At 38.2% G+C, this 23,925-nt stretch overlaps 1 protein-coding gene across 2 annotated transcripts in view; it reads left to right on the top strand.

Moving 5' to 3' along the window:
- The first annotated feature begins 19,534 nt into the window (after positions 1-19,534).
- itga6b (integrin, alpha 6b) overlaps positions 19,535-23,925 on the top strand; it is a 43,178-nt gene continuing 38,787 nt past the window's right edge. For both annotated transcript variants that reach the window (XR_008837862.1, XM_056458482.1), the window contains exon 1: positions 19,535-19,780. Coding sequence is in view for 1 of the 2 variants with exons in the window: in XM_056458482.1 (XP_056314457.1) it covers positions 19,608-19,780 (173 nt within the window). In the remaining variant the exon portion in view is untranslated. The remainder of the gene's footprint in view (positions 19,781-23,925) is intronic.

Here is a 23,925-nt window from a genome sequence, read left to right as displayed (position 1 = left end):
AATTACATTTAGAAGGTTTGCAACCACTCTGCATATGAGTAACTCCAATATTTATACACAACTTGTAGATTTGGTGAAATTTGTGAAGTCCTCTTGTGCCTAGGCATACTTCCTTTTTCTGCACACTTCTCTGCACAACATTAAAAACATAAGACTTCTCAACTGCAAATATTCTTTGCTCAGCTTCAGCACATCTTTGCTTCAACAGGAAAGCTAAGTGACAAGTTATTTTCAGATATTGAGGTCGCTCTATCTTTTCAGTAAGCTGTATCTACTTCTGCAAAAATGCTTCATTAGTATGCAAGGTATATCACACTCAGAGATGAAGTTTGGATAATATATCACCTAAGCAATACAAGTGTTTAATGAAAAGAAAAAGAGACAAAAGTAATAAAAAATAAATTCCTTTTTCACAACCAGGCCTATCCCCGACTCAAAGGCACAAGGAGGCTACCCTCTTGTTCAACAAGGAAAACTCCAACACATGGAGGCTAAGTTGAGGAACTATAAGCATGCCCACACCGGCCCTTCACCATGGGCCTCTCACCGTGGCCAAATCTGGAGTAGAAGAAAGTCCAGCCCTTCTCAAGAAGTTGAGTTGCAGAGCCCAAACTGTGTGTGAAGGTGAGCCCAACTATCTCTAGTCAGTACCATTCCACCTCCCAGACAAGCTCAGGCTCCTTCCCTCCCAGTGAGTTTTTTTTAAATCAAAATATAGGCTATACATAGTTCAGAAATGGATTACATCTGAGTTCTCAGCTTTTGAATGGCTATTGTCTTGAAATATTAAATTGTTTTATGCCAAATATCATTAGGATATTAAGTAAAGTTCATGTTCCATCAAGATATTTATTAAATACTGTAAATGCATAAAAAACACATTTTGACAATAATGTGCATTACTAGTACTTAAATTGGTCAACTTTAAAGGCTATTTTCTCAGTATTTTGATGTTTTTGAACCCTCAGATTTTCAATTTATATCTCGGACAAATAATGCTCTATCCTAAAAAAACATACATCCATATAAATCTTATTTCAGCTCTCATCTAATGTATGAATTTTAATTTAAAAAAGGACAGTCATGACTTGTTTTGTGGTCCAGGGTCACATATTTGTGTTGTTAAATGTTAATTATATAATTATTTGTAATTGTAAGATGAAGAGGGGGACACGGTGGCTCAGTGGTTAGAACTGGCACCTCACAGCAAGAAGGTCACTGGTTCGAGTCCCGGCTGGGTCAGTTGGAATTTCTGTGTGGAGTTTGCATGTTCTCCCCGTGTTTACAAGAGTTTTCTCCGGGTGCTCTGGTTTTCCCCCACAGTCCAAAGATGTGCACTATCGGTGAACTGAATAAACTAAATTGGCTGTAGTGTATGTGTGTGCATGTGAGAGTGTATGGGTGTTTCCCAGCACTGGGTTGCAGCTGGAAGGGCATCCGCTGTGCAACACATATGCTGGATAAGTTGGCGGTTCATTCCCCTGTGGCAACCCCTGATGTGTAAAGGGACTAAGCCTAAAGAAAATGAATGAATAAATGAATGTAAGATGATGATACTTATTTTTTTCACATTTTGTCTATCTAGAAAATGAGTTTTAGCCTGTGAAGTTAGTCAAGGTCTTTAGATTCTCACAGTAGTTCATTTCATCAGTCTGTAGTGGATTCACATGATCACTAATTATGGCTCACCACAGGAATGCATAACAGACACTGTAAACTCACATCACCTGACCCTGATCAAAAGACAGCAACAGATGGACATAAAGAAAGGTGAAAAAGATGCACAAATAAAACAGTCTGTAAGTAATCAAGTACATTTTTTCTCCTTGTTCATTTTAAGGTCATGCCTTTTAACACTGAAAATAGTGAGAGTTTCTTGAGTTTATAAGCTGTAACTTTGGAACAAATGTCTCCCTTTACGCTGTTAAGGCAATACCAAAGCATCTAAGTGGCTGAATTTAGGAGAGGCTGAAAATAAGCATGAAATTAAAACCAGGTGTGTGTGTGAGAAATAGAAAACAAGACAGAGGGAATTATAGTTACTTAAAAACGTTCATAAATCAATAATAATCATGTCTTGGAGGGCACCATGGAGTTCAATTATTGTGTCTCTGCCTAAATTGAATTATGTTCCTCTTAATGTAAAATGACTTAACTTAATGGAGTGCCCTTTATGAGTCTAGTTTAGTGAAGCTGACCTGTATCTGAACCTTAATGTTCACTGAAGCCGCCTCACCACAACATCAAAACGAATACATAGAAATACTGTAGATTTCAATAGAGAACAGATTTCACTGTTGTTCAGTTAAATATAATGAAATTAACTAAATGAAAAAGCAAAATACCAAATATAAAAATACACGTAATGGATCATTTCTGTTGTCAAACATTCTGCTGGGTTCCGTACAATCGATTTGTGCCCTGCAAGGGCTTGAATGTTGCGCAACTGAGGTACTCTAGCGTACTCTAGCATTAGGGTGTGCCACCCTTATTGCTCCCTGCAAGCCGGTTAGCAGACAGGCAGGCCTTGTTAGTTGACACATGGGACCAAATGTCCATCTTAGTATCAGAGGGCGGGCTAACATGTTCTGATGATGATCCGGACCTGCTGCCGCCGTCTGGGGATGCAAGTGAGATGTCGGATTTAGAATCGAACATGCTAGCCGTGTTATCCTGGGCTTCTTCAGCAGTGGGACTAGAGATGGCTTGTCCCCCAGTCCTGTGACTGGACTGCTTAGATGGGTGTTACGTGGGGGCTAAGAAGAACGTCAAACCTCCTAATCCCCTATCCCCTTCTTCCTAGAGTTACACATGATGCTCACGCAGGCATGGAGGGCACCTTTCTCTGCTCAAACCTTGTGCTTGTGTGTCCACCCAGGCTCCCTTCCAAAGCATGCAGGTTATTTGTGTCTCTCATGGCCAGACCCTACACTGCTGCGGGCCAGGCTGCTTCCTATTTGCACACTATGGCCACCTATCAACGCTACCAAGCGGAGAAGCTGGCTGAGCTGCAGGAGGGTGGTTCTTCCCAGGCTTGATGCACGAGCTCCACACAGTGACCAATTATGCTCTCATGATCACCAAATCGGCCGGCTATGCCCTGGGAAAGATGATAGCCACACTCTGGCTGAACCTGGCAGATATGCGTGACATTGACAAAGCTTGCTTTCTTAACACACCCATATCCTAGGCCGGCCTATTCAGCGACACCGTCAGGGACTTTACCCAGGAGTTCTCTGCGGTGAAAGAGCAGCTGAAGGCAATAGTTGAGGTCATCTACCAGCGGGCTTGGAAAACTACTCTCCCTGCTGCCCCATCCACATCTGCTGCTCCTTGATAAGGGTGTCCGCCCGCAGGTACAAGACTTGTTCCGCCTCCGCAGTTCGCTTTACCAGCCAAGCAGCAGCGCAAAGCCCCCAATGGGACTAATACAGCCACGGAGGGGGTGGGTTGGTCAAGGACTTCAGTCCATTACAGCAACCTCAACAGCACCACTGCAAACCCGAGCCCTGCCAGTCTGGAACGCTCTGCCTTCCAGCTCACAGAGCTGGGCCATAAAGCCACAGGTTCTCGGAATGCAAGTGAACTGTCTCCTTTCTCTCACTTCAGCCTTATCGTTGGATCCAGGGAGGAAGATAAGGGAAAATCTCTTATTTTTAGCTCTTTCTCTGGATGCTCTGCTTCCCGAGGTGAGCATTCCCCTCCCAAGCTGCTGGCACGTCAGTGATCACTCCGATGATGCCTATAGCTCTGCCATCGTGGTTAGCGCTGCCCAGCCCATCGCGGTGGCTCATTGCGTTCAAAGGTCGAGCATGGCAGTGCAAAGTCCTCCCCTTCAGGCTCTACCTGTTTCCCTGCTGAGCGCCTCTTCAGCTCATACTAGCTTTGTCCGGGGATCTATTGATGATGCACAGGGACCATGGTGCTCCAGCACCTTGACCAGTTGGTTCTTCAGGTCAACCGAAAGAAGAGCAAGCTCTGTCCTGTGCACTCATTCTCCATGATGGTGCGCCTCACAGAGGAGCACGCCAGGCTGGTGCTGTCCTGTCTGAGTTTATTTGGCAAGAAAACATTCTTCTCCCACTGAAAACATTTCAGAGGCTCTTGGGGTATAAGGGATCTACAGCTGCTAATACGCTGCTTGGGTTGCTTCAAATGAAACCACTTCAGTGCTGGCTTTTTCGATTGAGTCCCCAGACAGACACGTAGGCACACAGCGGGTGTTCATCACTTCGCTGTGTCACTGCACCCTCAGTCCTTGGATGGATCTTGCTTTTCTATGGGCCGGTGTGTCCATAGAATAAGTATCCATGCATGTTGTCTTAGTGACGTATGACGTATAAAATGTTAAATAGATATATATTATACTCTTAATTTTGATTGATTGGAATGTATGAAAATTATTAATAGATTTATAATGTTAAAGATTTACTTTTAAAGATTTTTGTTTTAACTTCATGTGATTTTTGTTGAAAAATTAAATGTTTTACACTAATAAATTTCTAAATTATCACATGAAACACACATTTTAAGTTTGTTTAAAGACCTATCCTGAAGACCTGAAGAAAACACAGCCAAACAGCTGTAGAATGAACTACTTCCCCAGTAACATTGCATCTTATGTAGCTGTTTTGTGAAAAAAAGTGTTTGAGTGTGTGTGTGTGTGTGTGTGTGTGTGTGTGTGTGTGTGTGTGTGTGTGTGTGTGTGCGTGTGTGTGTGTGTGTGTGTGTGTGTGTGTGTGTGTGTGTGTGTGTGTGTGTGTGTGTGTGTGTGTTTTAAAGAGACAGCAGATTCAGTTTGCTTGTACTTGTCCTTAAAGGGCAGGGCTGAACACTGGCAGCTATGTGTGCCCTAAGGGTGCGCTTTCTCTCTCTTTCTCTCTCTTTGTTGAATCTTTTTGTTTTGTTGAGCTGTGGGGAAAACCGGTTTGATTGTTTCACTCTTTCAGACACCTTTACAGACACATTTTCCTTCGACCACGGAAAGAGAGGTCAGAGTTCATTCATGCATGGATTTGTAAAAACCAAAACAAATGCGAGGAAAACTGGCTAAGTCACATTTTTGTTTATTTTCCCCTATTTTCTCTTTCTCCTCTTTTCCCTTCCTCTCTATGCCCCCCTCCATCTTCCACACCCAACGTGAATATAAAGAATGCACTGTGAAATGGCCATTGAGAAAATGAATAGGAAACATTTTGAGCGGACAGTAGCTAATATGAAACCGCATACAGAATAAGAATCAGTTGTTTAATTCAGGTTTACAACAGTGTGTTAGTAAGAAATTCCAGTGTCTTTAATGATAGAGGCAGTTTTAGACCCACCCAATATGTGCAGCTGAAGTTTTCTGTGTAAAACCATCATGACACATGCTCATTTCTCCTCTGACTAGCAGCCATGCTTGCTCTCTTTTTCCACTAAAGTTTTATTTTTAACAACAATGGTTTAATGGCTGCTTGGACTCAACAAAAACAACTGGAAGGAAGTCTTGGGTTTTGAGAGGAGGGAAGAGGACAGGGAATAACTGAGGACAACGGTAATGCGAATTTCAAACATCTGAAAAGAACTGACACACACACACAAGCACAGACACCCACACACAGCTTAGGATTCTTTATAACCTTTTTACATAGTTACACAAATTAGCAGTATGTCACAAGACAATGATAGAAAATCTGTGTGTGTGTGTGTGTTCCACTCTAAGTAAGAGGGCATAGTTTTCCATTTAAGTTGTTTCATTATAACATTTGGCAATGGGTTTTGTGTGCAATAACTGAATGTTAAAACATAATGAATTTACAAAACTCCTAAAGTAACCCCTGGAAATATCTAGTGTTCCAGAATGCACTTCTCTCAGTCAGCAACTGTAATAAAAAGACACAGTAATCTTATTCACACACCAAATATGCATTCTGGGTACAAGTTCTTACAGTATTGTTTTCTGTTGCCATGGCATTACTCTGTTTTCCACGTCACTCCCCCTTTCTCTCCCAATGTGTGTGTGTGTGTGCTTAGTATGACTCGCAGCAGGATTTAGTTTGCTTTTGTTTGCTCAGGCAGAAACAGCCACAAATCTGCGGTGTACAGTATAAATAATTATTATAGCATTTACTGTTTTTCTCTGAATATCTATCTTTCCCTCAACCACACCCATCTATGAATCCCATATTTCTGCAGTCAACATGTTCAGCAAGCTTATTTTAGTCTCTCACAGTCACTACAAACATGTACATTCAAGGCTTAGTCCCTTTATTAATCTGGGGTCGCAATAGTGGAATGAACCGTCAACTTATCCAGCATATGTATTTACGCAGCAGATGCCCTTCCAGTCACAACCCATCACTGGGAAACATCCATACACACTCGTTCACACACATACACTACGGACATTTTAGCTTACCCAATTCACCTGTACCACATGTCTTTGGACTTGTGGGGGAAACCGGAGCAACTGGAGGAAACCCACGTAAACATGGGGAGAACATGCAAACTCCACACAGAAGTGCCAGCTGACCCAGCCGAGGCTCGAACCAGCAACCTTCTTGGTGTGAGGCGATCGTGCTACCCACTGCGCCACCAAGCAAGGATCAGCAAGTGACCTCAAGCTGGGAATTGAACTCGGGTCGCCGTGATCACGTCCGTGCTATATGTCGGTACCACTAGGTTATTGTCGCCCACAAACAGATACATGTGATCAGAATTTGATCAGGTTTTTTTTTTTTTAATTATAAAATGTTTGGCTCATAAAAGTTTTTTCAAATTTTTTGGAAAATCTAAAAGTTTGTTATAATTCTGAAATGTGGGGCCTTTGATTGTCAGTATTACATATTCACAGACAGCTGATTTGTCACTGTGGAACCGATTAATGGCCATTGCGATCAAATTTTTCCTCTAATGAAAGTCTGACAGTATCAGAAGGTTACAGCCACTTTCCTGCAGTGTGAATTCTTTTACAATAAACTTCCAAAGAATTAATTGCTGAACTCAATGATGCAATCAGCACGACAACTTCAAATCATCTCTGGGAAATGTTGAAACATTTCTAATTTTATTATCAAGGCATGTCATGAGTAAAATTAACGACACAGATTTTAATGCTTATGTTAGCAGTGAGGTATGATTTCAGAACCCTAAACTGCAACAAGCTGTTCTTAATGATTATAAAAGCTAAAACTAAATATACTGCTCAAAAAATAAAGGAAACACTTGGGGCCCTATCAAACACCTGGCGCAATAAGGTGCAAGACTTGTTTGGCATGATTTGTTGCTAATTTCAGACCAGTGCAACCCTCATTTTCATGTTTTGCTCCACGTTGTTTAAATAGCAAATCCATTTGCGCTACTTTGTGGACTCATGGGTGTTCCAGTCTAAAATGAAGGTGTGTTAAGATGCATTGTTGGCGCTTTGCTATTTTGAGGAACTGAAATACACTGCACCATTAACCCACTAAAAGCGGGTCTAAAGTCCAGCGAAGGACATATTATGTGCTTACATGGGTCTAAACACTTACATATTGCTTAATACACACAGGATGTACAACAAAGCACAAATATCTTTTATTAAAAGATTAAAATGTTACAAAATATATTATTTTCTACATAAATTCAAAAATACTACCTCCATGCCTTTTTCACCAAAGTAAAATAAAGAGAAAGAAAAGAGGCCGAATGGAGGAGGCTAATTCTTTATCTTCTCTGCAGATGTTTAACTGTTTTCTCGCTAGTGAAGTGTTTAACTTTTCTTTTTACAAAAGCCACTATGTAAATAGCAAATGTGCCAAGGCGTGACACAATCAACTCTTAAAGGGAATGGGAGATGAGACTCTGATTGGTTTAATGCATGTTATGCTCAAAAACACCCATAACTCATTACGAGAATGAGCAAAACCCTGTTAAACCATGCGCCAGGGCGCAAAGCATTTTTTTCCATCCTTAAAATAGCAAAAGCAGATTAAATATATATATATATATATATATATATATATATATATATATATATATATATATATATATATATATATAAAACTGCATAAAAACTGCATAAAAAAAAAAAACTGCATAAAAACTGCATATAAAACTGCATAAAAAATGTTAACAAAAAAGCAAACTAAAGCTAAACAATCAAAAGTAAACTAACTAAACTCAAACTAATATTTATAGCATTTGTTTTATAATGTTGAAATTTAAAAATGCAAAACTATAATAACTTTGGTTCGCATCCACCAAAGTATAATTATGCATTTATCTGACAATATAAAATGCACTCAAACAGTGTCATAAACACTGTGATTACAAGATTACCACTTATATAAAATGTTCACCTCCTCTTGGCACTCATCATTACAATAGTAAACTATGCATTTTCTGAAAGCAAAAACTTGACCACATGACCACTGACACCCTGACCACCTCAGAAGTGCTATTTTTGGGAGCTGGTACTAAGCATAATTTTGTGTCAGAGGATGGAGACAGTTCTGTGAAGAACATCACATGCTATCTCAAAATTACAGAAACATTGCATAAATGCAGTAACAGTACCTAAATGAATCCGGTGAGGAAAGGTGGTACAAAGATCATAGACCAAATTTGAATTTTAAAATGTGGACAAATATTTTTTAACTTATTGGATTAATGGTAATTCTAGCGTATTGTGAACACACTTAAGTGTACGTCTCTCTCATTAACTCATTACTAATCTGCTGTCACTATTTCGTTTGCCTCATTTACGTTTTCCAATGCAGTCAGCTGCTCTAATAACTTTTGGGATTTGGGATTGTTTTTTGTGAACTTTGACAAGATTGCTACACATTAGGATGGAAACTGGACTAGTGACAGCTAACTATAATTACTCAAGCATTGTGCTACTATTTTGCTGCCTGCCTGATATGCTAAATATGTCCCAAAAAATCTAATATTGTTATGTGATTTTACCTATACGTTAATCCTTGCAAAGTGGCTTTGTGACAGTCTAAAGTGCTATAGAAATATAGGTGACCTGACTTAAAAAAAACAGTAACCTCTCAACAAACAATATTTTAAAAATTTGGAAAGATTTACACAGGATTTGTCATTTATTTAAAATTTGTATGAGAGATGGACTAAAATAAAGTCTAAATAGACAATACACTGATTGCAGTGAAAAAGTAATTGACATGGGGTTATTCAGGGTACTTTGGGGATTACTCAGTGTAATGAGTCCTGACTTGATGAGATCTGTGCTGAGAAAAATAAGGGAGAGGAAAAGAAACTCATTCATAATTCATGTCTGTCTGTACACAGAAAGTGTACAAACACTTTAATTTTGGTGCTTGATTATTTGCAAATGAGTGTGACAACCACAGTTGGAACAAAGATTAGAAACAACCTACACTAAAAAATAAATGAATTCTGCAAAATTGTTTAATTAAATTAAATGTAGTAATGTTCAACTTAATTTGTTTGCTTAAATTCAGCCCAAATGAATTGTTTACAACCACTTAACTTAAAAACATTTAGTAAATCCAAGGAATCATCTTTGAATTTTTTTAATTGTAGTCATTAAAATCAGTAGACAGTGAAGAAAATGTCAAAAGCTTTTATTTTGCTCCTTTAATAAATTTCTTCGTGTAAAAAAGGGAAATATTCAAATCGCATGATACAAAACCACATTACCAGTTGTTTTTCTTACTGACAAATGCTGTAAAGTTCACACCTTGCTCATACCTTCCCAGGCAAGCAAAATTTGATAGATTATTTTACACTGCTGTGGGGAAAAAGGAAATTACTGTAAAAGGGCCCGAGAAAGAGAAAAGAGGTCACGAGGAATGAGTTCTAGAATTGTAAAGAGGATATCAGTCTCCTGTCAATAATCAATAGAGAGAAAGGAGTAATAAGATTCAAATCAATAGCTTTATGCCTCTGCACACATGCAGCCTACTTTATATACATTCCAAAATACTAAAGCCATTTAAATCTCCATAAACAATTCAAAACGAATGTATGTGATGATTGTACAATGTAAAAAAGGCCTTCATGTCGTCCCAACATAAACTGATTAAGGTGCTTTATTGTTTTTACAAATGTAAGTGGATTGAACATAAAAATATTAACCCCCCCCCCCCTTGTTTTTTAAATAAAAAACAAGAATTGTGCTGATCCAGCTCATTATAAATAAGTAGTTTGAACATGCAGCACAAATATTGTTTTTGAGCATAATCTTACTTATTAATACAATATAAATAACATGCTTTCTTCACTTGTCACACAATAGCAAAAAACAAAGGTCTTTTGTCGTCAGAAAATGTATGTTGACAAATGTCCATTATAATAAGATGCATCAGTTTCTTTTTTGTCTATTAGAGCTTATTAAAATAAGCAAGAAAGTGAGTGAGATGAATTGCATTTACAGTCAAATTTTCCTGTGGAATAAAAAATTGGTCATGTGTGTTTAATAGTTGGTGAAAACATTCAAAAATGTCAATGCAGATTACTTGTGGGTCATTCAGAATTTAACAGACAATTCCAGAATTGAACTGATTTTAATGGCAAATTCATATCAAATTATTGAAACATAAATGTAAAGATTTTATATACTGCATAATATTTTACAATTTTCTGAAAAAAAAATCCAAACATACAAATGAAACAAAATAAAGAAAAATCCAGAAAAAATACTTATGTGTTAGTGATGCATGGATGGCGGTAATATACGTGGGTGCTGCGGATAATCCGCAGGTCAGGCAGGCCATAGATTAAAAAAAAATACATTATGATTAATTGTGTGTGTCATGGATGGATGAGAATTATTATTAATGATTGTTGTTTAGCATTTTTTAAACAACATTTCTGCAAAATATGAATGTGTTTTTAATGGAGTCAGATCTGAGTTTCAATAGTCATGTCAAAGCATTTTGTAAATCAGCATATTATCATCTCAAAAACATTGCAAGAATCAGATGCTTAGTTTCCAGTGAAGACTTAGAGAAACTTGTTCATGCTTTTATCAGCTGCAGGGTGGATTACTGCAAAGGCCTCCTCACCAGCCTTCCCAAAAAGACAGACAGTTGCAGCTCATCCAGAACACTGCGGCCAGGATTCTGACCAGAACCAGGAAATCAGAGCACATCACACCTGTCCTAAGGTCTTTACACTGGCTCGCAATTACATTCAGAATAGATTTTAAAGTATTACTACTTGCTCACTGAATCTGCTGTTAATAACAAACAATCCACGCTGACCTATCGTCATGCTAAAAACAAAGAATTAGAATTATTAAAGTGAAGATCGGGTGCAGATATATATTTCACATAAAATTATATGTGCGGGCGGGTGGAAGATTAATGTAAAGCTGTGAATTCGGGTGACATTTTACCTGATCCACGCATCTCGATTATGTGTAATAACAATGGAACTAAAGAAATGTATTTAATGCTTTGTATAAGAGCCAGGACACAACAAAGCCAACTTCGTCAGTCAGCGTCGGTCCAGATAGTTGGTTTGGTGTATTCCATACATCACCTCTCATTTGGTTAACATCAAATTGGTATTGGGTTATTCTGTAACAATTCAGAGTGTGACCTAGTGAAGTGATGTAGCAAGTAAACAAATCAAGTCAAGAAGGAACACAAAGAAGCTGACTGCAATTTTGCTACATTTCTCAAATATTTGCAAACAAAATGGATTATTAGATTATCAGACATATTTGCATAAGTGAATGCCTCAGTGGTGAGTGACAATTACTGTGATAATGGTACTAAACACTGCTTTGTTTGCGCATTGCACATGTGCGTCGGAAGTTCCACTAGTTATGGAGGGATGCTGGACAAACGGAGTTGCCGTTCTAAACGAGAAAAACAAATACTGCTCCCCACAGTGCAGAAAGACATGTCCTCTTATGCAAGTGCAGAACACACACTCTTGAATCAGTTGACTGGCGTCCGTTTGTTGTGCTTATGGGCAGCTGTTTAGTCCAGATGAGACCAGATGTGAGTCAATATGAGGCAACGACTCAAGTTGAGTTTTGTAAGCGTCAGCTTAATGTGTACCCGACCTAAAAGGCTTTTGACAACTGACAGCTTCAAGACACCTCTTGTATGGAGAGTGGAGTCACATGCATTGCTTAGATGTGATTTTTCTCAGACTTCAACAGAGTCTAAACACCTTAATGATTCTGTGGGTCTTGTCTATCAACTCTGATCTTTCATTTTTATTTCCCTTTGGATTCAAGACATTCTAGCAGCTTTATTTTCTTTTCTAAAAACAACTGAGTTTTCTTATTTGTGTTTGGGAGCATTGTCTTGCTGAAATGCCCAACCTGGTTGGATCTTCAATCCTGGTAATGTAGATGTTGGACTGAAGCTAATATTAATTTACACTGACGAGGGGCAGGGCTGCTTTCTAATGAGAGATTTTAGCTGCTGTGTGGGATTTCCATGCCTTTTGACACCTTTCTTTCTTTATGAGTTTAATACTCATTTAATTTTATTACACATATCTTACTTTCTAAACATTTTTTTTTAAAAATATATGGATTTGTTTTGTTGTTACTGACATCTGATTAAAATTTAACAGCAAGTCAACAGCACCTTTAGAAATATGTTTTCTGAGAAAAATGGTGATGTGTTCAATACTTTTTACATGCCATATATCAAATTATTCATTAAACACTTAGTAATTTTAATGAATTTGTTTATTATTAAAAAACAATATTTATTAGTTTAATGGACCATGGTGGGAAAAATACCGTTCCTATAATACCTTAATTTACTTGTTATCTGTAAACTATATGGTTTTTATTTTATGTTCTATGTCATACTAAAATCTGTGTTGTCTTAAATCTATGGGACGGTTAAAACTAGGAATAACAACTATAAATTTAACTATAACAATAACCATATTAATATCCTCACCAATGCTCAGTTTCAGTCTTGTTATTGACACAATAAACTTTTATCATTTGCCACTTTCAATTTTTTTTAAAAGAGAATAACTTCTGATGGACTCTTTACTGTTTATCGGCTTAAAAAAACAATAACAAATTGATTTCAATAATATTGTTCCTCTGTATCTGCAAGGACAAGGAGAAAGTAAAGAAGTCTTTAAATATAGAACACTTGAGAATCAATCAAAGGTATGTGCACAGATATACTGTAGCCTAATACTGACATGAAAGACTAGACAAGGAACTGAGGAAACTGGAAAACTTAAATACACACAAGCTAATGAACTGAAACAGAAACAGGTGTGTGCTATTACTAAACTAATGGGGAACAGAACAAACAGAAGACAAAGTTGACGTGACAGTATCAGTGTCATTATGGTCATGATGTCAGGACTCTGCCAATTCAGTCTTGTTTATTCTTGTTTTGGTGGTGACGTCCAGACACTAGCTCTGTCCAGTCTTGGAAGTGGAGTTTTCTAGGGCCGTGCACTCCTTTCTTCTGTCTTTGTCTGTGTCTTTTAGTTTTAGTGATATGTTAGTTAGTGTCTTGTGTATGTAGCACGTGGATCATGCTTACATATGGCCACGTGCCTTCATATTTTGTTTCATGTGATCAGGTGGATACTGAGTGTTCTCATTAGCTGTGTTTTCCTGTCTGAGGTGAGTACATGGCTTTTGTTTTTGTCTCTTTGTTCCATGTGCTATCATGTCTATTGTTTAATCCCACCCTATTCCAAAATCAATTTATTCAGTTCACCTGTTTTTCTTGATTTGTTCTTTTTTAAAGCTTCATTGTGTTTGCTGTCCTCTGCAAGTTTCTCATCTGTGGTTCCAGCCTTCATCCTGTCCTGCCTTGTCCAGGCCAGTCTTCACTGCTTATAGCCTGTTTTCCCTTTTGAGGTTGTTTTCGTTGCTTTTATTTTGATTTTTCATTAATTAAATACCCATTCTCTTCCTGCAGATTAAGTCTTCATCATTCCCACACTCAAACCCTGACAGTACAAACTGGCCCCTAAGAGGACTCAGCAGTTAACATGGGCTTACTTCTTCATCCAGAACCCCACATCACATGATCCCCAAGACCAAACCCATGCCAGAGGATTGCTAAACCATCAGAACTATCACCCCTTTGAGGTATATGAAATGGACAAGGTCTCCTTGAGAAAGTCCAGTGGCTTTGCTTAACTGCGACCACCCTCGTCCATTTCTTTCTGGCTATTTTTTATTCAACTGGGAGGAGCTGGTTAAACTAGAGACTAGAGCTGCGTCCCAAATGGCACACTTTACACTATGCACTTATGCACTTACACACTCTGCAACATAGTATATGTATGTAGTGTCGTCCCAAATGGAACACTAATGTTTTTGTACTAAGCGGAAATTTAAATTGTTTCCCAGATGACGTTTCACGGTTGTCATATTAGTGAAATAAATGACCAAACTTCCAAATAATACCTGCCATGAGTATAACCGCATTCACGGTATAATCAGTCTCGTAGGAGAATTTACCTTTCACAATCCACAATGAATAAAGTCATCCAGCCTGATCTCACAAGAAACAAGTCACAGTGTTGACTTCAGCCCAAAGCACTTGCCAGTGATGGCTCCAACCTCAGAATGTGGCCCAGTGCCTGCACTGCCCAGTCTCCTTGCCCTGCCAGCCCCAGTTTAGGTCCTTGCTCTCCTAGCACTGCCCAAGCTCCCCCTGCTGGCTTCAGTCAAAGTCAAAGCCCTGCAGGCTCCCCACAGGCCTTCAGCCCTTTCTGCTCCAGTCAGGCCTCCAGTCCTTCCTGTCCCTATCAGGACTCGTGCCCTGTTTGCCCTGTCTGGTCCTGCTTGGATCGCCCCTTCTGTTCGTCCCTTGTCTGTCCCTCTAGCTCCAACCTCGCCCCATGCTGGGGTTCCTGACCCGCTAGAACCACCCCGGCCTGTCCCTCCAGCTTCACTCTGGCCACCAGCTCGGACCCTAGATCTACAGGACCCTCCCTGGACTGTCCCTCTGGCTCCACATCCTTCCAATTCCTAGCTCTATATAGCTCTATAGCAACTTTAAAAATGTGTTCTATATAGCACCAGACAATGTACTGAGATCTGCTATGAGAATACACGGTTGCTGCAAACATAATATATATGTAACCCCCATAGCAGTTCTAAACAAAGGTAGAGCTGGAGGAGTGTCTTAAAAAAAAACGCTCTGCAAATACAACACTGAGGCATTTAAAATACTGAAGCAAGCTCATTGGCTGTTGAGGCAACAGCAACCAATGTTATTAATGACATGAGCAGATTAGGTGTAACTTTCAGTCTGCGTGTCCAGAGTTTCACGACAGAACTTTGCATTTATAAAGATTTTAAAAGTATGCCAAAGATAATCTAACTATTTCATAAACCAACAAGCTTTTAACAAGTTAATCCTGTTTAAGTTTAAGTTGTTACATGTTTAATTTAGTTCATTTTATAAAGCACTTTTAAAACAGCTGTGGGCTGACCAAAATGGACATAAAAAGAATATAAGAGCAATATAAGATCCTAAAATTTAGGACATATCTGAAAATTAACAGATCAATACTTGTTAAAAGCTAAGGAAAACATTCCACAGGCCATTCTACCATTTCACAGAGGACCCATGACAGAAAAAGGCTTGAACCCCTCTATGTATCAGTATGGAATAAGGAATTTTCAATAAGTTAATATTACAAGAATTTAAACTTCTAAAAGGGTTATAGGAATACAGAAGATAAGATAAGTATTTTGAAAAATGTTTAGACAAAATAAAAGAATTTTGAACTCCTGAAATGGACAGGTAGGCAATAAAGGGAATGAGGGTAACATGATCATATTTGTGACCATATGGTTAAGTATCAATAAACATAAATAAAAAATAAAATAAATTTAAAAAACATTGGTTCACATGATTCATTTTTCATGATTTTAATGCTCCTTAACTTTTCATAGAGCGAACATTTCAATTCACTGAAAAATTTTTGCATTAAAATGGCTGACTCCCTGATCAGTGTCCTGACTACTGAACAAGGCAATTGAATTGAGATGCACCCTCTGTCAACATATCTCTCCATTAGCAGCCCCAGCACAACCTCTGAAGATAGAAGAATCTCTGGCCAGACTGCAGTGTCCCTGAGGTGTCTTCAAAATGCTAACAGTCAGTTAGCTAACAGTCTGTCAGATCTACAATCCTCCAGAACGGTGTTCACAACAAAAACTGAAAAACTTGGGTGGAATACAGAGCAGAGGGGACATTAACATGATTTAGAGAAACCTGAATAGAACAGCAGCAGCAGATTGAGATTTATAGCTCTGGGATGATTTTGCTCTCCATACAGATTTATTTACTGCTGCTGGTGCTGTGTGGAAACACCGACCACCAAAGTCACTGAGAAAACGGAGGAGGAGAGAGCGAGTGCATATTAAGTGATTGGAGTGGCTTGTGTTTGAGGGAGGGGGGTTGATAGAGAATGGGAGGAATGGATGTAGGAAAAAGGAGGGGTTGTGAGTGTAGAAGAGGGGTCTGATTGCACACTTTGATCCACACCCGCCCAGTGTTTCTGAACACTCACAGCCTGAGGCATTGCATTTCAACACTACTGACATCAGAACAGTGAAGTTCACCTGGGTGAGGAACAGAGAGAGAGAGAGAGAGAGAGAGAGAGAGAGAGAGAGAGAGAGAGAGAGAGAGAGAGAGAGAGAGAGAGAGAGAGAGAGAGAGAGAGAGAGAGAGAGAGAGAGAGAGAGAGAGAGAGAGAGAGAGATGCTAAGATAAAGTGTGTCCTATTTCAAAGGGTGTGGCTGTAAGACTATGCCAGGGCAATGAATCAGACAGCCACTGTATGCCCATTTGTTTTCGCATGTCTCACCCTAGAGATTCTCTGAGGTAGCCTCAATCCCTGGCATGGTAACACTGCAATCATAAAAGCCACTGAGAAAAGAAAATTCAAGTTTGGTAACCAATAAACAGTTCATGGTAGCCATTGACCGACGATGGGAATCAACTATATACAGTTGAAGTCAGAATTATTAGTCCCCCTTCGAATTTTTTTTCTTTTTTAAATATTTCCCAAATGATGTTTAACAGAGAAATGAAATTTTCACAGTATGTCTGATAATATTTTTTTCTTCTGGAGAAAGTCTTATTTGTTCTATTTCGGCTATACAAGCAGTTTTAATTTTTTTAATAAACATTTTAAGGTCAAAATCATTAGCGCCTTTGAGCTATATTTTTTTCCGATAGTCTACAGAACAACCATCGTTATACAATAACTTGCCTAATTACCCTAACATGCCTAGTTAACCTAAATAGTTAAGTCTAGTTAAGCCTTTAAATGTCACTTTAAGATGTACAGAAGTGTCTTTAAAAATATCTAGTAAAATATTCTTTACTGTCATCATGGCAAAGATAAAATAAATCAGTTATAAGAAATGAGCTATTAAACTATTATGTTTAGAAATGTGTTGAAACAATCTTCTCTCCGTTAAACAGAAGTTGGGTAAAAAAATAAACTGGGGGGCTAATAATTCAGGGGGGCTAATAATTCTCACTTCAACTGTATATTAATGAGAAATTCAGAAAGTCAAAAATAAAATTTGAATTGGTCTGCTTTATCCCACACTGTAAAAAGTGAGTGGTTATTTTACTTTACAGTTATGCTCACATATTTTGTGCCCTACATAGAATAAAGAAGCTGCATGCAGATTTTGAACAACATGAAGGCAAGTAAATGATGACTGTTTGGATGAATGTACCTTCATGTGGAATTTCTAGCAGCGCCAAACTAACAACTTTTATAGTTACTTTTCCAGATTTGAAACACTGTTTAGGAAGACTTTAAAGATGAATTGAGCTCTTTTGCAAGCAATAATGTTATTATTATAACTGAATAATGTAAATGGGATTAAATTCCTGCAATGCCATTTTTAGACATTTATGTGAGAGAAAAAAAATAGAGGTTAAAGTTCACCTAACTTGATCTTCCTAGAGGCCATTCTTAATGACGTTCATGTGACTGTTTCTTTGTCCAAGTCATGTTCATTGAGTTAAATCTGCTATTTATTCAGATTCTGATGCACTTGAAGTTTTTGTTTTGGTATTATGTGGCCTTTTTGATAAAGTGATACTCTTCAAGTTTTATACTTGATTAAATGACAATATTATTGGGTCAATAAATGGGTTAAAACTATTTGTCCTTATTTCAAATGGCAGTTTTGTTTTTTAGGCTATTTATCCCTTGTCATTTCTGTGTGGAGTTTGCATGTTCTCCCTGTGTTCGTATGGGTTTTCTCCGGGTGCTCCCGTTTTCCCCACAGTCCAAAAACATGCGGTATAGGTGAATTTAATAAGCTAAAATGGCCGTAGTGTGTGTGTGTGAATGAGTGTGTATGGGTGTTTTCCAGTGCTGGGTTGTGGCTGGAAGGGCATCCACTGCGAAAAACACATGCTGGATGAGTTGGCGGTTCATGCCGCTGCGGTGACCCCTGATTAAAAAAATGGACTAAATCAAGAAAAAAATCAATGAAAGAATGAATGAATTCCTTATCTTTCATTCCCTTTGTGTACCCCCACCACCACTCCCACCTCTCAAATCCACTTGGTAGAATTAGGCAAGCTCAGTTTATTCATATGGTTAGTTACAATGCTTATATTGTGTCAGTGTCACATTATATATAAGCATATCTGGGACGGCACCTTCTAAGCATTTAGCCAGGTTCAACCAAATTGTGTAAAACACAGGGGGGCGGGGGGCAGGGGAGCGGGGGGTCTAATAAACCAGAGATTATAGGCTGTGATGTCTGTGTTTATTAGAACATCTGAGAATTCATACAAACACAGATAGAGATAAACAGAGATAAAGTTGTAATGCTTGTGTGATTCATTGCTAAAAGCAATTACCCACATGGATGAGCAAATTTTAATTAGCTATATTGCTTTAGGGGGAAGGGAGGCAGTTAGCAAAATCATTATTCATGACCATTATGAAATAACAGTTGATGTGTGTAAAAATACATGAAATAATAATAATAAAAGAAGTTTTATTATTATTTATTATAAATTTTTATTGTTATTTTATGGGAAATGCTCTAAATAACTATACATATGTACGTAAGATTTGAAAGAAATTTCATCAGTGATTAAAAAATGTTTTACTCAAACTCACAATTTTCATTTTGAAGTTTGTTTGTTGTTGTTGCTGTATAAAACAAAAATGGTGCCACGTTTTCAGACACAAGTAAATCCAGAGAAATTGAGAATGTTCAAGTAGCCTCTCTCTCTCTCTCTCTCTCTCTCTCTCTCTCTCTCTCTCTCTCTCTCTCTCCATGTTATATAGCTATTTAAAACGTTGAAACGTAGTCTCTACTAGTTTCCCACCACCCAACATTAGGCTATAGACTCAGCACGAGTTGTGTGAAAAAAATGAATGACATGAAGGAAATCGTTACTATTTTTTAACGACGTTAAAATTCCCAAGATACGCTCGAATAACCAGAAGAATGCAGAATAATGACGAAAAGCGAAGCCCGGGGCTGTATTAGCAGGTAGAGGCACGGCGGAGGAGGGTGGAGAAGCAGAGGAGGGACGAAAGAGAGATTCCTCCCTTATAGACATCCACAACCCCACCAGAAGCGGGTTGAGTCTCATCTCTAAAGCCAGAACTCACAGAAACTGAACCCGAACACAGACATGGGATCTTACAGGACTTTAACCTTACCGCTTCTCAGTTTGTTGGGATTGACGCTGATCTCCGCCTTCAACCTGGACACAGAAAACGTTATCAGGAAAACGGGAGATGCCAACAGCTTGTTCGGGTTCTCCATGGCTATGCACCGACAACTGAGACCAGCTGATAAAAGAATGTAAGCATTTATTTGGTCATTGTTGCAACCCAAGGCTTCCAGACAGGGGCGCAACTGCACATTTACTGAGGGGTATGCGGGATCAAGTTTTGCGCCCCCACCCCCTAAGAGTTTACGTATAACAAAATTTGTGAGGATGCAGGGCTAACCAAGACCACACATATAAACACACACAATACAAACAAAAATAAAAGAAGTCCATAGATAAGTGTTCTGGCTGTGTAATTTTTTACACAGGTTCTACCCCTGCAATATATGTATTAAAATTTTAAAGACAAATGTTCTTTTTGTAACACTGAGCCTGAAAGTCTTTTACATCTATTTTGTACTTGTACATTTTCTGATGATTTTTGTAAACAGGTTTCAGGGTTGCTTTTTAATTTATTTTACAAAATAACGAATGCATGTTTCTTTTTTTAACTGTAAAACTGGCTATAATACACTCAATATTGCTCTGAAGTTGATAATTGTTCTTGGGAAATTTCACATACAGGTTAAAGTAATGTCTATAACTTCCTCCTTTATTTTTTTCTGTAAAGATTTTAAAATATTTTATAATTATTTGACCTCAATTACAAGATACAAGAAGGCCATAAAACCTTTCTAATAATAATAATAAAATAATCTGTACAATCTAATTATTTAAATATGATGGATCTCCCCATATGTAATGTATTTTTATTGATTGATTTTTATGACTTTTACATATAACCCAGTATGCTTGTCAGTTATATGCTTCACAAAAAAAAGTTATTTGCGACTATCAAACGTCTACCGTAAAGTCACATGGACTTACGCCAGGTATATGTATTTAGCCCATCGAATTATACTGTTTTTACATACTTTAGTGGATGGAAGTATGCGATTTCGGACGCAGCCACGGTGTGATCGTGCATCATTGTCCCCCTGCCTGGACAAAACCACCTCCTCTGCTCTTACGTTTGGTAAAAGCAGGAACGGCGCGTCTATAGAGGCGACCTACAGTATTGACCTTATTCTACAATGCCTTCTGCATTGCGCGCGTTTTTGCGATTGTTTTAGAACTTCCGATTCAGCCGCCTATGGGAGAAATGACTAGGAATAATAAACGGCAGAAAACGGTCAAACTACTTACTCCACAAACAAGTGTTTGCATGACAATACAGACAAAGTAGAATAATATAATAAGAAAACATCAGTTTGCAGCATCAAGCAGCAAAACGAGCTGTTTTTTAACGTTTAAAATGAATGGAAGTGAATGAGAGCGGAAGTTTCGAGCCAAAATGATTCAAATGGCTGCGCCCGCTCGTACCCGGAGAATAAGGTGAATAGGCGGCGTCAGCGAACACCCCGGTCCTCGCGAACCGGTAACTTTCTTTTTCACTTAACATTACGGGTTGAGGGCGGCGTGATCGCCGTTCGCCTAAAGCGCCAGTTCAGCTCGCTCCGGCCCTGGGTAAAGCCCAGGCTAGGTGGCGGTTATGATTTATGAACTATTTCCCAAAAACAGAAGGTGAATAATAGTATGTTAATAATAGTATAAGCTTACCAATCTCTGATTATCCAATTTGACATAGCAGATTTCATTTTAAGGCATTGTTTTACATGTTCTTTTTTTCGTTTTCTATTTTGGGCACTACTCCTCTTCATTCTTCTCTCCATTTTAAACAAGTGACTGTAACTGAATAACGGATTAATCAACTGGTCTACGGAGGGGGAGGGGTGGTATTATATTATTTTTATTTAATAAAATACAATATTAAACTCGTATAAAATGCCAAATAAACTTTTTTTTTTACCAAATATATTTATTTATTCAATATTATTTGAAACTTTTAAAAAGGCTCATTTCAAAAATAGTTTTGGCACAATGGCGCCCCCCATGTGCGGCGCCCCTATGCACTGCATATACTGCATACCCCATTTTTGCGCCTCTGCTTCCAGATTTGCAGCAGGCAGAATCCGTAGTCCACATTTTTGCTGCAACAGTCGAATATTTTATTTGTAATAGATACACCATATATAGCCTACGATTGTATTCCGTCTTGTTATTATACTTTATTGCATATAGCCTATGTAGAATAGCCTACTAATGTTTTCCCTCATAATTAATGATTATTGACACCTGGGTGAAGACGTCGCGCCTCACTACACCACACTAACGTTACAAGCAAGTGCATTAGATAAAGTGACCCTATTTTAGGTTTACTAACACATTATTTACACTAAAATAAGTATTTACATTATTTACATGATTCACCTGTAATCTTCATGGATCGTCAGGTTCTATTCGTGAACGACTGAGTTCACATGAGTTGAAATCTAGTCTAAATGATTTGAACCTAATGACTCAGTGACTCAAATGGTCTATTGAGTTAAAAACAAAAAAAAAAAAAAAAAAAAAAAAAACAAAGCCACATGGAAATAAATTTGAAGTGTTTTTAATTGCATGTAAAATACATTATTAAAAATAAAAATTCATCATCATTCACTCATCTTCCATTGTTAAAATCCTTCCAATTAGTATTTATGGTTCCTATTGTTGTCAATGGCAATTTTTTTGTTCCCTATAATTAGGAAATCTATTTTTTTTGGCTGAACTATCCCTTTTAAACTTTCAAGTGTCATAAAAGATTTGAGGGTACAGTTTGTAATTTAATTTCGAACTCTTTGTTATGCAATGAACAGCAGTACACCAATGGTGTTTTAGAATAACAACTGCATGAGCACAGCATGAACTGCATGAAGACATCTGCTGAAATCCACAACTCAGAAGTTATGTCATTTCATGCCATAACTTGAACCACCCAGAACTGTGCCCATTACTTTAAAAAAAGTTTGAATGAATATTTAGCTTCAGTGAGCTCTTTATAAATGTGTGTTCTCCTTTTCTTTGCACAGTGATGTCTAGTCTTCTTCATCCTTTAATTTTCCTCTTTGACCTCAAGCAGTGACTTTGATTAGATGGTATCAGCAGGGACATTTAGCACTTAATTGAGACACACATACTCAAAAAAGTGCTTTTTATACCCTTTGATTCATTTTCAGTCTTGACACTTTGGTGGTTCACTAAAAACAAAACAAAACAAAAAAATCTGTGTTGCCCATGGCAGCGTCAGACACGCATTGTAAGTTTCTAGTCTGACACGCAAGTGAAAGAATGTGTGCAGAAGCCTGTAACTCACTACTGCCATCAACCCTGGCAGCTCAAGTAGAGACCGCCAGGACTGACCTCATGTTTATCCTGCAGAGAGCAAGTCCACCAGTTATGCAAGAGGCTGATGTTGAGTTTTAGTGTAACTGCACAGATGTGCATTCTGTTAAACACACCAAAGCCAAATACTCAAAGTAGCACAATGCTAAGTTTGATGACTAATCAAGACTACCACATAAACAAAACTGCAGATAAGCAGAAAAAAGATGAATTAAGAATATTATAGGAAACACTTAATTTAAAAGTGAAAAATGACTCATTTACTCACCCTCATATGGTTCCAAACCTTTATGAGTTTCTTTTTTTTCTGTAGAACACAAAATAAGTTATTTTGAAAAATGTTAGAAACCTGGGTAATACTTTAGTTTAGGTCACAAGCAACTAAAGCAGGTGGCATGGTGGCTTAATGGTTAGCACTGCACCTTACAGCAGGAAGGTCTCTGGTTCGAGTCCCGGCTGGTCCAGTTAGCATTTCTGTGTGGAGTTTGCATGTTCTCCCTGTGTTGGTATGTGTTTCCCTTTTGGTGCTCTGCTTTCCCCCAAAGTCCAAAGACATGCACAATAGGTGAACTGAATAAACTAAGTTGGCCGTAGTGTTTAAGTGTGTATGTGAATGAGAGTGTATGGGTGTTTCCCAGTACTAGGTTGTGGCTGGAAGGGCAGCCACTGCATAAAATATATGCTGGAATAGTTGGCAGTTCATTCCACTCTGTGAACCTCTGAAGTAGAGACTAAGAAAATCTAATGAATTCATGAATAACTAACCACTAGCTTAATAAACTACTAATTAGCTGTTTATGAAGGAAGATGCTGGGTAGGATTTGGGATGCAGAATAAGACCATGCTTTATAATAACTAATGAACAGTTAATAATAGGCAGGCAAAAAGTCAGTAGATAAAAGCATGGATTGTGACATAATGACTGAAGTGTTACTGAAACCTGCAAAAATTG

This window comes from Danio aesculapii, chromosome 1 (genome assembly GCF_903798145.1).
Source record: "Danio aesculapii chromosome 1, fDanAes4.1, whole genome shotgun sequence".
NCBI classification, from domain to species: domain Eukaryota; kingdom Metazoa; phylum Chordata; class Actinopteri; order Cypriniformes; family Danionidae; genus Danio; species Danio aesculapii.
The sequence above is the reverse complement of the archived record's forward strand: the minus strand, read 5'-3'. Positions and strand labels throughout refer to the sequence as shown.